Source organism: Budorcas taxicolor, chromosome 6, assembly GCF_023091745.1.
Source record: "Budorcas taxicolor isolate Tak-1 chromosome 6, Takin1.1, whole genome shotgun sequence".
In the NCBI taxonomy this organism is placed as follows: domain Eukaryota; kingdom Metazoa; phylum Chordata; class Mammalia; order Artiodactyla; family Bovidae; genus Budorcas; species Budorcas taxicolor.
This window is the reverse complement of record NC_068915.1, coordinates 108,691,881-108,707,092: the sequence shown is the minus strand read 5'-3', so window position 1 is coordinate 108,707,092 and position 15,212 is coordinate 108,691,881. Positions and strand designations below refer to the sequence as shown.

General features: G+C 46.0%; 1 protein-coding gene across 1 annotated transcript in view; it reads left to right on the top strand.

Moving 5' to 3' along the window:
• Nucleotides 1-1,082: 1,082 nt before the first annotated feature.
• BOD1L1 (biorientation of chromosomes in cell division 1 like 1) overlaps nt 1,083-15,212 on the top strand; it is a 53,435-nt gene continuing 39,305 nt past the window's right edge. The window contains exons 1-5 of the mRNA XM_052641923.1: nt 1,083-1,322; nt 6,688-6,812; nt 11,491-11,681; nt 12,703-13,317; nt 13,891-14,040. Coding sequence (XP_052497883.1) covers nt 1,083-1,322; nt 6,688-6,812; nt 11,491-11,681; nt 12,703-13,317; nt 13,891-14,040 — 1,321 coding nt within the window. The remainder of the gene's footprint in view (nt 1,323-6,687; nt 6,813-11,490; nt 11,682-12,702; nt 13,318-13,890; nt 14,041-15,212) is intronic.

Here is a 15,212-nt window from a genome sequence, read left to right as displayed (position 1 = left end):
TGATGCTGGGAAAGATTGAAGGCGGGAGAAGGGGACGACAGTGGATGAGATGGTTGGATGGCGTCACTGACTCTATGGACATGAGTTTGAGTAAACTCCAGGAGCTGGTGATGGACAGGGAGGCCTGGCGTGTTGCGGTCCATGGTGTCGCAGAGTCGGACACGACTGAGCGACTGAACTGAACTGAGAGCTAGTTTACCGCTGTTCGGAAGACTGTGTGAATTCATGCATCTAAACCAAATGCCACGCCTGGCACCTAGCGAGCGTGCTTTATAAGCATTGCCAAATGATCAAACTAATCAGAAGCAACACCCTGAGAGCTGAAAGCCTGGTGGGGTGGGGGTGGGGATCTGTCTTCCCGGGTAGCAGGGAGGCGCTGGAGGGATCGGATTCTTGGCCACAGACCCAACGGAGGATGCTCCAGGGATAAAAGGGATGGGGCGGGCAGCCGGGAGGTCACAGGCTGAGAACAAGGAGGTCTGGGAGAGTAAAGAGTAAGCAGTTCTACCCACGCGTTTGCACGGGAATGTCTACGGATCTCAACCGCTCTGGGAAACAGGAACAAGAGTGTCAGGCTTGAACGCCACCGCGGCTGGAACCCGTCCTAGGTGTCGCTCCCCCGCCCCGGCCGGCCCGGCCCCGCGTGCCGGCACCCAGTCGGCCCTCGGGCCCCGGGGCGTGGCGCCAGTCGTACGCCAGACCGCCCAGGACTCCAGACCCAGGCCCCAGGCGGCCGCCCGCCGCTCGCCGTCTGAGCAGCCGGGCTTCAGGCCGCCGACTCCCACGCAGCCCCGCCTCGCGAGGGTGCCCGCACTCAGCGAAGACCGGAACTGGCCCCTCGCGGCCGCCGTAGACGCGCCTCCGTTGCCATTGTCACCGCTTTTTTTTTTTCCCTCCTTCCTCCTTCCTTCCCCCCTCCCCCCACCGGAGTTCCCTTTCACTTCCGGGGTCACTCTGGATCCGCTGGTTCCGTAACAACATCCCGTTGGCTTCCCTCAAGCGGCGGGACCGGTGCAGCCGCCGCCTCCCAGGAGCGCCGCCCGCCCGGGGCTCACCGCGCTCCTCTCCGGGCCCAGGCCGCCATGGCCACCAACCCGCAGCCACAGCCACCTCCTCCCGCGCCGCCGCCTCCCCCGCCGCAGCCGCAGCCGCCGCCGCCGCCGCCGCCTGGCCCAGGGACTGGCCCGGGCGCGGGCGGGGCCGGGGGAGCGGGCGCCGGCGCCGGGGACCCGCAGCTCGTGGCCATGATCGTGAACCACCTCAAGAGCCAGGGGCTCTTCGACCAGTTCCGCAGGGACTGCCTGGCCGACGTGGACACCAAGGTGCGGGGCGCGCGGGGGAGCTGCGGGCGGGCGGGGACCGGGGACGGCCCCGCGGGCTGCCGCCTTGCCGGGCAGGCCGTCGGTGGCCCGCCATCGGTCGGTGGGCCGGCGGCTGCCTCGGCGTCCCCAGCCCCGGGGCTGCTCTGGAGCGCGCCGCCTCCCCACCCCGGAGTTGCCTGCGCAGCCGCTTCCTCTCTGAGGGACCGCTTCGTGCCCGGCGCTGTGCGGGGCTCGCTGTGTTCATTCATTCGCTCAGCCTTTCGTTGGTTTAACAGACTAGCGTTAAGCATCTCCTACGTTCCAGGCACTCCTTAGGTGCTGGGAATATAGGGGCGAGCCACACCGAGTTGCTGTTCTTTTGGAGGCTCGTCTGTACTAAGGCTAACGGCGCTTTCATCTATGATTTCCACTCGCCGCCCCCCCACCCCGCCCTTCGCCCCCCGATTTACTTTGTGTCCCAAGTTATTTTTGCCGTCTCTCTTGAAGATTGCTGGTAAGCATCAGGTCTGTGTCCTTCGGAGAAAGCGCTAAATGGTAATGAATCGAATTGTTTGCAGTGTTGCGATGCGGTGAGGGGCGATGGAAAGGTGGGGTACGGAGATGGGGCTTTTGTTTCCCCCAGGGACTCTGATTTAATCGCTCAGGCCAAGTAATGTCTCTAAAGTGAGAAGGGAGAAGGGATGAGAGGGGAGGGGTAGAGGAAACTGAGCAAAGGACGGGGGAGAGGTGACGGCAGACACTGAAGTGGAAGAAGGACTGGGCAGAAGAGTGAGTTGCGAAGAGTAAGGGGTGTATGGGGAAAGGTTCCCTGTACAAAAAGAGCGGGGCTGGGAAGGGAAAAGGAGTATGTACCCAGTGTCAAAGTGAAGAGGGGTTAGCAGGAGCGGGTCAACTTGGGTGGTTCTGCAAAGGCTGAGTAGAGAAAACGGTAAGGTGCATTCAGTAGATGGATGGAAACCCAGTAGGTGTAGAAGCAAGTGAAGCAGGAAGCTTTGGTTGGAAACAGTTGGGGGAAAACATTTTTTTAAATTTAGATCTGGTTTGGTTCATTAGTTCAGAGTTTCGGTGGGGTCAGGGTTTTCACATAACATGTTCAGCTCTTCTAAAGAAGCTTGTTTCTTTGAGGAAAGGGCTTTGAGGTGAAGCACACACCATTCCCTTGTCTCCTCTGGGGAAACCTTTCTGACAGTCTGGGGACATCCCTTTTAAAAACTCTGGCCCACCTTGTAGACCAGAAATAGAATGTGCCTTTTGGGGGTGTTGGAGTTTCTGAACCACATGAAATTCAATTTTCTTGGGGATATTTATTTATGTAGGTAGTATGTAGTTTGCTCACTTCATTTTAGGGAATGTGCGCACTGCCTGTTTGAAAGTGATGCCAGCTGACTTTTTTCTTCCCTCTCCCTTCCTTCCATCCTTTCCCCCCCCCCCCCCCCACAGGACATGGGGAAGTAAATGTTACCCAGCTGTCAAAAAGTAAAGATTTTTTTTTTTTAATTTTGCAAGTAGAGATTTCACTTTGCTGTCCTTAGAAACCTACAAATCCATGTGTCATCATTGTGTATGCAGATGAAAATTCAAATACACCAGCAGTGGGGGGGGTGGGGAGCTATAGTATTTAAGGCTCAACTTTTTCTGCATCCACATTCCCTCTGAATATTGTTGTTGTGCCTGTAATATTCCTGCGAGAGCCTCTCAAAGTAGAGTCCTAAAACATTGCTTGGGGAGAAAGAAAGAAGCACGTTGGTTTGACAATCTAATGACAACTAGGATAAGTACACAGGTTGACATGAACATGCAGCCCAAAATCCAGCTAATGCTGACCTCTGCTGTGGTCTCCAGATCCCCGGAGCCAGGTTTCAAAGCCATTCCAACCCCTGTGCACCGAGTGGCACGTGAGGAGGGAAAATCAAGGCAGACCCACCTCTAGGGACTCAGCAGGGTGCTCCCTGACCAAGTGAATGTGGCCCCTTTCACTCCAGGTCGTAAAGGCCGGTTTTTGGATACTTTCCCGGCTGGAAATGGCTCCTGGTCACCATAATTACTGTCTATTTCTTTTCAGATTTAAAAGAAACATCAGAGACAGAAATAATGTAAGTTTATTCACCCAACAAATAACTTATTATACACCAGGCATTGTTTTAGGTACCAGGGACACAGCAGTGAGCAGAAAGTCCCTGCTGATGTGAAGCTCAAAGCCCATCAGAGAAAGTAAATCTCACTCGTGAGAGGTTCTGTGGGAGAGAGAAAGCAGGATGAGGGTGGAAGGGGTTGGTGGTGTGTTTTGCGTAAGTTGTTCAGGGAAGATCGAATGAAATGACATTTGAGCCATCGCTGAAGGAGCTCTCCAGCGGTGGGGGCTGAGTGTGCCAGCTGGGGAGCACAGCGAGTGCGGGAGGCCTAAGGCAGAGCCTGCTGAGGGAGGAAGGGCTAGAAGCTGAGGTAGGAGCCCCCTGCCACCCTCCCTTTACAGAGCTGCTGGAGCCCTGGTAAGTTTGGCACTCACTGGAGCTGAGAAGCCACTGGCAGGTGTTAGAGCAGAAGAAGGATGCGATCTGACTTCCATCTTAGATGGCTTGACCTTGTGGAGTCATTAACAGTACCCCCTTTACTTTAGTCGTGACGTGGTTTGGACAGTAAATGACATGGTCCCCCTAACTTTAGAAGATCGGCACTAGCTGCACTGTGGAAAACAGACTTCAGACAGCAAGGGTAGACTAGATGCAGGCCAGTATGCAGCTGTAATCTGGGCAGGAAAGGAGGATGCTCTGGACAGGCGTGGTAGCAGTGGAGGGGATGGGAGGTGCTCAGGTTCTGGCTGTATTCTGAGGCTAATGCCGGCGGGATTTGCTGCTGGTTCAGGTGAGGGGTGGAAGAGAAGGAGTCATGATGATGTGAAGGCTTTTGGCCAGGAGCTTATTGGAAAAGACTCTGATGCTGGGAGGGATTGGGGGCAGGAGGAAAAGGGGATGACAGAGGATAAGATGGCTGGATGGCATCACCGACTCGATGGACGTGAGTCTGAGTGAACTCTGGGAGTTGGTGATGGACAGGGAGGCCTGGCGAGCTGCAGTTCACGGGGTTGCAAAGAGTCGGACACGACTGAGCGACTGAACTGAACTGAACTGGACTGGAAAAAGGAGATAGCTCTCCCCAGAAGAGTAATGGGGCCCAAAATATTATCGCAGTCACTAGGCTTTTTTACCTGAATGAGAACTTAGAAACCAAGAGATTGAACTTTTATAGTTCAAGTTGAAGGTTGTTTTATAGGCAAGTAGAGTGCTAAATACGTTGTGACATTTGAGCCTAAATGTTTCTGAGGTTTGGGAATATTGGGAAGAATAATTATGTTTTAGAATCATTGGGGAGAAAATTAGTTTCGTTCATATGAATTTTGGATAAATGGAGAGGAACATGAGAAATGATCATGAGACTAGTTTTGGTCAGATGGAATATTTGTTGTTCAGTCACTTCAGTTGTGTCCAACTCTTTGTGATCCCTTGGATTACAGCTCGCCAGGCTTCCCTGTCCTCCGCTATCTCCCAGAGTTTGCTCAAATTCATGTCCATTGAGTCGGTGATGCTATCTAAGCATCTCATCCTCTGCCACCCCCTTCTCCTTTGCCTTTAATTGTTCCCAGCTAAATATAGGTATAGAATAGAGGATAGAATATAAAGGATAGAACATAGGTATTAGCAAAATTCTGGTAATTGGAAGGGGTAAAGGGGTGTCACAGAGGGATAAAATCTTTCTCATCTCCATTACCTAGATGGTTACCCAGTCATCTCATCTGATAACTACTTTTTAATTGCTTATCTGCCTAGCAGTGTGAAAACAAAGACTAAAAGAATGAGAGAAGGCTTACACTTCAGTAAGGAGATAAATATGCCCCCCTCCCTAAAATACAATACAAACCAAGAATTACTTGAATGAGAGTGTTGGTACATGGGCAAAGGGCCGTGGAAGTCTACCTTGGGTGTCAGGATGGCTTTACGGGTTAGGTGAGCTCTGAAGGCGAGAAATTTGCCAGATGGACAGGGAGAAGGAGTGGTAGGTGTACACCATTGAAATCATGAGAACTTGTGACTGAAGAGTAAACTTTGAGGGGTAAGGGAGCAAACAGCAGGATCGGAGGTTGTACAGTTTTGCTTAAAGTCATTCGGGAATACTCAGACTTATCTACATTAAAAGTCACATAAAAGGTGTAAAGAGCATGCGTGGTGGGGACAGCTTGTAGGAAGGAAGTGTGCAGTCAGACAGTCCTTCCAGGCAGCATAGAATGGCCTGTTAGCGTGGGTCCTCTCTCCTGCTTCTTGTGTACCAGTAGTGCTCAGCTTTAGCACAGCTGACATCTTGGGCTGGATAGGCCTTTGTTGGGGGGGACTGTCCTGTGCGTGGTAGGATGCCACTAGCAACTCCCCTCAGCAGTGACAATCAGAGATGTCTCCAGGCATTGCCAGAGGTCACCTGGGTGGGGGTGGAGTGGGGGGAGGCAAAATTGCTTCCAGTTAGGAACCAGTGCCTTATATCTAATGTAACACCTGGTTCCAGCGATTGTCCCTTCCCAATTTCTCCTGGATCCATGCCTTTCAGTGCATTTTTGCCACTCCAGTACTGATTTTCATTCTTCTAGTTATTGCCTGCTTTCCTGCAAATATCTTGGGTCTGTTTACTCTCTCACCGTAGGAATATCGGGTCAACTATCACATATCATGCTGCTCATATGTGCTGTGGGTTCCCATTCTCTCTCCCATAATTCCAGGCTTGATATATGAGTCCCCAAATTCTTCCAAACCCTGGTTCCAGGTTATGTTTCCAATCTCATTTGTCTGTTTTTGTTTTCTCTCCTCCAGCAAAATTGCATTTAATGGTATGGGGGCTCCCCAACTCTCCTGACTCCATGTTTTCTCATCCACCTGCTCTTACATTGCTCGCTGTACCTGTGCAGCCCACCTTTCCTCGTCCCAGCTGTGTTGTGAAACTTTGAAGGTCTAACTGGGGTGCCCTATTCTCAATGAAGGCTCACTTCCTGTCTGCTCTTCTCCATTTCTTCACTCCAAATCATCTAACAGTAACACTTCTTGGTATCTTATCTTCTAGTCTCTTGTCTATAATTAGCTATATCTGTCTTTGTATTCATCTGTAAACATTTTGTTTTAGATAAATGGTATTTGAATGTCTTGTATTATCCTGAAGCAGAAGGATAATACAAGGTTGTCCAACTATGAAACTTTGTTGCCACATTGATGCTGTGAGAAATGTTAACACTGCTAAAGATACTCAGATTCCTGAGACTATGGATATTAGTGTTGATATTGTGTAACACTGAGGTTTTTAACATTGATATCTTTTTCTTTCTCTCTAGCCTGCCTATCAGAATCTGAGACAGCGTGTTGACAACTTTGTTGCAAACCACTTAGCAACTCATACATGGAGTCCCCACCTCAACAAGAACCAGCTTAGAAACAATATTCGCCAGCAAGTGCTCAAGTAAGTCTCAGAACTGCAGAGTTCCTAGGAAGGCTTGAGAATGTCAGTGTGCCTTGCCTGAAAGCAGAGACATTTGCAGAAGTTTGTTCACCTTGTAATAGTTTTGTCAGGTCTCGTGTGGCTACTTCATACAATGATACAGTGTAATTTTAGAGTAGACTCTAAATCCCTTCACATTTCCCTCATAAATTTGACAGTCTGATTGTTCCTATAGACCTTTGGAAATAGTGAAGGAGTGACTATGTGACTTCAAAAAAAAGCCCTCTAGATCTGATGTGAATGGATGGCAAATGCCAGGTTCGTCAGTGTGTCCTATACAGTTACATTTACAGTTACTTTTTTGGTCCTGAAAGAGTAGGCTTTATTATTCCTGGTTTACAAATAAAGACATTAAAGATGACTGAAATTGAAACATTTTCTCCTGATTTGAGACAGTGTCTTCTATGTTCTAATACAACTGCTTGCTTTTTTTTCTTTTTCTTTTTCTTTTTCCTGGCTGAGTGTGGCTTGTAAGATCTTAGTTACCCTGTCAGCGATTGAACCTGGCTCTAGCAGTGAAAGCACTGAGTCCTTTGTTTTTAATTTTCCTGTGATTTTGCCTGTGGGTTTTAGTGATGATGTAACCAGAAAGGGAGAGGTGGTGCATCTGGACCTGTCAGAGTCCTTTTCTTGGCAAACACAAAGAGAGTAAGAAAAGCCGGAATGTTCAGATGGACCTAAAAAGATCATATTTGTTCCCCCAAAGAGCAGATTTACAATATTGTTCATGAATGTAAGTATTCACCAGGCTTAGAAGACTTGAACCCTCTTTCCCTGCCTCACACCCCAGAAAAGCTGACTGCATTATTTTATTTTATTTGCATTGTTTTAAAAATGCTTTATTCTTCCTGCCTTGACAAATGTTTATGTTCAAGTTCATCTGCTGGGACGAAGTGTGGCTTTTTAAACAGTTAAACAAATGTGATTTATAGTTGTGTGCTTAGTCCCTCAGTCGTGTCTGACTCTTTGCAACCTCATGGACTGTAGCCCGCCAGGCTCCTCTGTCCATGGGGATTCTCTAGGCAAGAATACTGGAGTGGGTTGCCATGCCCTCCTCCAGGGGATCTTCCCAACCCAAGGATCAAACCCACATCTCCTGCATTGCAGGCGGATCTTTACCGTCTGAGCCACCAGGGAAGCACAATTTATAGCTGTTGCCCCTCAAGTCCCTCTTGTCCCTCAGGAACCTTGCAAACCTACCTAGTGTATTGCTCCCTTGATAGTTCACCCACAGGAAGCCCCACAAATAAAACTTTACACTTTGATTCAAAGACCCATTTAGCCACAGGTAATCCTAGAAACCAGGAACCTGGGGCTCAGACTGCGTGTCCTAGTAAATAAGAGAAGGGAAGAGGGAAATTTGACAGTAGGTTTGTTGTCTACATTTTAAAAGATATTCAGGAACCTGTGAAAGAGTCCAGGTGAGATCACAAGATGCCATTAGAGGGCTGCATCTGATAGCTTCTGGGGAGAAGTCAAGGCCTTTCCTGTTGGGCAGCAGGCCTAGGGGCTTCCTCATTTCCAGACCTTCAGGAGAACAGTAACCAAAATAAGGGGTAGGGCGCTAGGGGTCAAGTCAGAGGCCAGGGGTCAGTCGGGGGCCAAGGGTGGGGGGTGGCGGTGGCAGGAGGCTTACAGACATTATCCACAGTTACAGAGCACCAGCCCGCAACAGTGTGCATAGCTGCCTCCTTTTTCACAAAGAATAACATTGTTTTAAAAGCGTGTTTGGAAAGGGGAGGGTCTTAGAGTCTGTCTTTTTCTTCATTTGTTAAGAGACTGAATGGAAGGCACATTTCTTGAAATTGACTCCTTAGCACAGCAAAACCTTTACAGCTGGGAAGCAGTCATTTGTTCTATTCTTTAAAGAGCTAAACTCAATCTTGCCCATGTAAAATCAAGCGCTTAAAATTGTTGTACCAACATATGACGTTGTTTTCACAGAACCTTGTTTGGTGAGGGATTGCTGGGCACTGCAGTAGGGGGTGCTTGTGACTGTCAGCAGTTAACACTAGGGCAGTCTGCCTGTGGGTGACGAGGACCCTCCTCTATGCACTAGAGCGGGCGAATTGTCATCCCTTGGGTAGTTTAGGCATTGCTCTTACTGGGACATCTGTACATTTTCTTCTAGCTACTTTACTTATTTTTAATTGAACTGTTCCTTCATTTAAATTATATTAGTAAATTTATGTCTCTTAAATAACATTTTTAAGTTACTCTAAAGAAAGGGTAACTTTTAGTTGTGTCTGGAGATGGCTGGATGGCATCACCGACTCAATGGACGTGGGTTTGGGTGATCTCCGGAAGTTGGTGATGGACAGGGAGGCCTGGCATGCTGCAGTTCATGGGGTCGCAGAGTCGGACACGACTGAGCGGCTGAACTGAACTGAACTGAACTAATGGTATAGGGCCTCCCTGGTGGCTCAGTGTGTGAGAATTCACCTGCCAGTGCAGGAGATGTGGGTTTGATCCCTGGGTCAGGAAGATCCCCTTAAGAAGGAAATGGCAACCCACTTCAGTACTCTGCCCAGGAAATCCCATGGACAGAGGAGCCCGGCGTCTATAGTTCATGGGATTGCAACAGAGTCAGACACAATTTAACGTCTAAACGACGACAACTACTAATGGTATAGGAACGTATTTGCACCTATAAATACAATTTCAGATTGGTTTTTTTGCATGTACTTTGAGAAATACTGAATTGACTCAGATTGAACTGTTTACAGTTGCCATTTTCATAAGACAAGATAGTTTAATATCTGCAATTTTGCATGGTTCAGTAACCAATCTGCCAGCCCAATAGTTTAAAAAAAGTTTTACTCTGTTTATGCATTCATTTGTACAACAGAACCTTAAAATGCAAGGGAGCTCAGAAATGATGACCTGAACTGTACAGTGTTTAAAGGAAGACAAGAAAGTGGCTTTAGCCAAGACAGTGCTAGCTGCTGGCATTTTGGCTTTGCCCTTGAACCTGGAGCTATGACTTCTCCCCTCCTTTGATGAGGCAGCCCGGGTTGCACCCACACGTCACTGAAATGAACCCTCGAGGAACAGTGTGGTTGTTAGTGTGGGCCTCCATTTCTGAGATCAGAGTGGACCTCTGAGTGAGCAAGGACGTAAGTACACGGAGGCCCAGAACGTAGGCATCAGGGAAAGAGACTGAAGCAATCACTTGAAGGGTGTGTTTTATTTTGTGCCTTTGTGCTTGCACCTTAGAACATTTTTCAGATTGCTTGTCCTTGCTTCTTTTCCACCTGCTACATTTTAAAGACACCTCTAAGACGTAACGGTGTTCAGAGGATTCGCTTTTTTTTTTTTTAAAATAATCTTAGAACTTTAGAAAGCAGGTTACCTACTTTATGCAATGGTGTCTCATTTTTCTCTATGGCCCACATAAATGGAATTGTAGTATCCCAGGGCTGCGAGGTGCGTCGGGAAAGGCGAATTGCATCCATCCTCCACTGCAGACAGCACGGCACTCAGACATAGCCCTGCAGGGAGTAGAGAGAGACACCTCAGCCTTGTGCAGGGACAGCTGGAGGCCTCAAACCCGCTCTCCCAACACTGTCCAGGGAACTGTGACCGCTCAGCTTCTCTGTTAGAAAGAAACAAGGTTGAAGTGCGATTCTTCAAATAAATGCATGTCCTCCTATTTTGTTCCGAGGCCTCTGTGGTTTTCTTCGTGTTTCAGGCTTTGTTGGCCCTTTTGCTCCTCTGTCTCTTACGTGTGATATTTCTTTGAATACATTGTTCCCTTCTCTTCTTTGGAAATCAGGACTGAGGTTAAATGTCTTCTCCTTTGAAAAGCATTCGCAAGTCATCTCAGGGATCACTAATAATGACAATATTCTTTTCTCATAGTGTATTGTATGTCCCAGCGGCTGTCAGGCTGTATTTTGTGTCTCTCACCCCCACCAGAACAGAGACCAGGTCTGATTTGCAGTGGCTCAGTAGCTAGTGTGGTGCCTGTTGTGTATAAGACACTTGGAACATAATTGTTGAATGAATAAATCATTCAGTCTTTAAGGCAAGAAGATAATAAGAAGGCCAAAAGTCTTAAGCTTTGTTTTTGTTCTTCTAAAGTTTTCCTTTTTTTTTTTTCTTTTTTGTAAGTTTGGGGAAATGACACTTGGCGTGTATTCTTCAGTTTTCGTGGACACACTAATACTTATGAGAGACTTACATCTTTCTGTTTAAAAAAAAAAAAAATGTTGTAGAATCCATAGGTTTATTTCGTGCCTAGAATTCAGCTTTAGTGGTCATTTATTCCTGTCTGCCGTGGGCAGGATTGAGGTAAGATAAGCGTCACCTACAAGCCTGGCCTTTAGATACTGTGCTCTGTCTCATCCTAAAGGCATTTTGTTTTGCTTTGTTCTGTCTGCTTTAGTATCTCCACTAGACGCAGTGGAGATGTGACATATTTCATGTAATTTTTTTTTTCAGTATCCTTTGTTAAATGCCAGTGTAGTGTGAACCTCATTTTCTGTTGTGTACTCTTGTAATCCAAGGAGAATGGAGAGAAGGCAGTTTAAGAACATGTATGTAATTGATACAGCTTTACTTAAAAGGAGACTGTTTAATACTACCTTAATTTTCGTTTTTGTTTTTTCACTTTTCTGTAAATTATCCTGTGTTTCAGATCAGGAATGTTGGAGTCTGGTATTGACCGAATTATTTCTCAGGTTGTGGATCCAAAGATCAACCACACGTTCAGACCTCAGGTGGAGAAAGCTGTGCACGAGTTTCTGGCCACGCTCAATCATAAGGAGGACACGAGTGGCAGCACAGCCCCTGATGATGAGAAACCGGACTCTTCCACCATCACGCAAGGTGCTTTGCTTTCATTCTTGGCCAGTTCCGTTGCTTTTCTTCTTGTGCTGATTACCACGTTAGGGGTATTTAGTTTGTTAAAATATTTCTCTTTTTGGCCACTCTCATGAAATTGTAATTATTTTTTTTTATTTAAATTTATTTATTTTAATTGGAGGCTAATTACTTTACAATATCGTATTGGTTTTGCCATACATCAACATGAATCCGCCGTGGGTGTACACGTGCTCCCCATCCTGAACCCCCCTCCCACCTCCCTCCCCATACCGTCCCTCTGGGTCATCCCAGTGCACCAGCCCCAAGCATCCAGTATCATGCATTGAACCTGGACTGGCAATTCGTTTCTGATATGATATTATACATGTTTCAATGTCATTCTCCCAAATCATCCCACCCTCTCCCTCTCCCACAGAGTCCAAGACTGTTCTATGCATCTGTGTCTCTTTTACTGTCTCCCATACAGGGTTATCATTACCATCTTTCTAAATTCCATATATATGTGTTAGTATACTGTATTGGTGTTTTTCTTTCTGGCTGATTTCACTGTGTATAATCAGCTCCAGTTTCATCCACCTCATTAGAACTGATTCAAATGTATTCTTTTTAATGGCTGAGTAATACTCCATTGTGTATATGTACCACAGCTTTCTTATCCATTCATCTGTAGTTATTTTAATTATCACCCAGATTCTTAAACTGGCATAACAGTTCTTTTTTTTTTATAATAATAGTTATTTTAATAATGTAGTGGATGGGTATGTGTGTGTTTCAGTAGAGGCAATAATTACAATAATTAGAGAACATACTCTTTTTCTGGGAACTAGACTGTTCTCACATTTGCATAGTGCCTAAGATCCTGTATTACAGAGGTAGAGAATTGAGAGTGTGTTCAGTCTCAGCACCAGTACCTGAAATGTATGTGTGTATGTCATATAAAACTGACGGTGGCAGGTGGCCTTGAATCTGCAGAGGGCTTTACCTTCTGCACAAATTTGTTCAAAAACGTGTCTTTCCCTCCAAGGTGTCCCTGCCCCCGGGCCCAGTGCAAACGTGGCCAGTGATGCCATGTCCATCTTGGAAACCATCACGTCTCTCAACCAAGAAGCTAGTGCTGCCAGGGCTTCAACAGAGACGTCAAATGCCAAGACCAGTGAGAGAATGTCCAAAAAAAACCCATCTCAGGCAAGCACTGACGCTAGTGCTGAGAAAGAGAGGACTTCAGAGGACACAGCTGATAAAGAAAAATCTACACCCGACTCTGCAGGGGAAGGGCAGGAAGCTGCCCCTCGGTCTGAAGAACTTAGTGATCCCCCTTGTCCAGCTGAAGAAATGAAAAATCACACAAGAGAAAGCACTAGTTCAGTTCTGCTCAGTAAGGATGCTCAGCAAGAAAGCAGTGACCAAAAAAGCAAGTCAGCAGATAAAGGCGAAAAGAGGCCAGACAGCAATGAAAAGGCAGAAAGAAAGAAAGAGAAGAAGGAAAAGACTGAAAAGAAAACCGATCACTCAAAAAGGAGCGAAGATGTACAAAGAGTAAAAGATGAAAAACAAGCAAAGGATAAAGAAGTAGAATGTTCAAAACTTCCTTCGGAAAAAACCAATAGTAAAGCTAAAACCGGTGAAGGAACAAAAGAAGGTAAAAACTTGGAAAAGTCTACAACAGTTTAAAGAACAAAGGGTGTCCGTTGAGGGCACATCAAACTTGCCTTCAAAGTTTTGTAAATATATTTGCTACTTGTGTTTTAAAATCCTGAAAACTCATATTCTCTTTGCTAAAAGATGAGCATTAAGCATTTGTATATTTCCTTTCATTCTCATGTGCCAGTTGACAATGCAAATGAACAGAGACACTCTAAGCCTTATTATTTAACTCATAATTTATTCACATACATTATTCTAAGCCAAGTAACTGTATATCCTAATCTTTAAAATATTAGTGAATATTTCAGTTACATAATATTTGCTTTTTGTATATCATTCACATCATGAATTATCAGTTTTATTAGTTTTATAGGCTAACCTTGCCTTTCTGTTTTCTGAAAACAGCTCTACCTTATTTGATATTGGTTACTAATGGTGAGAGATTATTTCTGAAGTTGAAGTTCTTTGAGCAGTTAAAGCAGAAAAATGTTAATGTAATTTAGGAATCGGGTGCTGATTTTGTTCTTACCACAAGACGATTTGTTTTCTATGTTTCATTTTCTTGTAGATTTCTCTTTGATAGATTCTGATGTGGATGGACTTACAGACATCACAGTTAGCTCCGTCCACACCAGTGACCTTTCATCTTTTGAAGAAGACACTGAGGAGGAGGCTGTGATGTCTGAGAGCATGGAAGAAGGAGAGATTACATCAGATGGTAAAGCATTTTACTTAGTAAAGCCTCTGTGAAGCTTCCTGTTGAGCAGTATTTGTATGTTCAGATGGCTGTGTCGTGAAAGACAGTGTGGCGCCATGGCAGGAGCTTGGGACTTTTAGTTGGAAGATTTGTTTCTGAGTCCCAGCTCCAAGATTGTCTATCTGAGTGAGCTTGGTAAGTTACTAAACCTCAACAGGCTTAGGTTCTCCATCTCTTACCTCCACTCCCTAGGATTGTCACAAGAGTTGGATGAGATCATGTTTGAACATGCCATATTTGGTAGTGTTTGGAGGGACACAGTCCACAAGACTGCCCTCACTTTATGGTTTCTTACAGCTAAGGGACACATTAAAATCAGCCAAGGGAAGAGGCACCAGGCTGTATAGTCTGTCACCAGGAATGACATAGTCACCAGGAGTCATGAAGCTAGTGAGCACAGCACCATTTGAAACCCACGTCCGGGCTTCTAACTAATACCTTACGTTGCTCTTTAACATGTGATTAAATATTTGCTTATGATTTTTTGAAAAGTAAAAAATGTTGAACATTATTTGCAATTGCCTGCAGATAGCATCTGGTATATTTGCCACTGACTCTTGGATTGAACCCACCTGCCAATGCAGGAGACATAAGAGACATGGGTTCAGTCCTTGGATCAGGAAGGTCCCCTGGAGGAGGGCATAGTAACCCACTCCAGTATTCTTGCCTGGAGAATCCCATGGACAGAGGAGCCTGGTGGGCTATAGTCCATGGGGTTGCACAGAGTTGGACACAACTGAAGCGACTTAACACATACTTGAATTAGGATATCTGTAGAGAAAATCATAGGCAAGAAAAAAGTAGGAAGTTTCAGTGCTGTAAATGTATTAATATTTTTCAGTTGCTCCCATTTTTCATCATTTTCTTAGTATCCATTTAAAAAACTGAATTAGCAGCCTCCAAAATGCAAGGGTAGCACTTCTCACTCTTCATAATTATCCTCATGAGGTCATTTCTGAGTACTAATGGAAGACGAATGCTCTTATCCTGTGAACATTCCACTTCCTCTGACCAAACGGAAATCTTACTTCTAGATGCTTTATTGGGTCTTTTCAAGGTTTTTCCTGGACAGGGCTAGATTTTCTGTGTATGGGATCCAAAAGTAAGAAGACTGCTTTTATAAGAGTACTAAG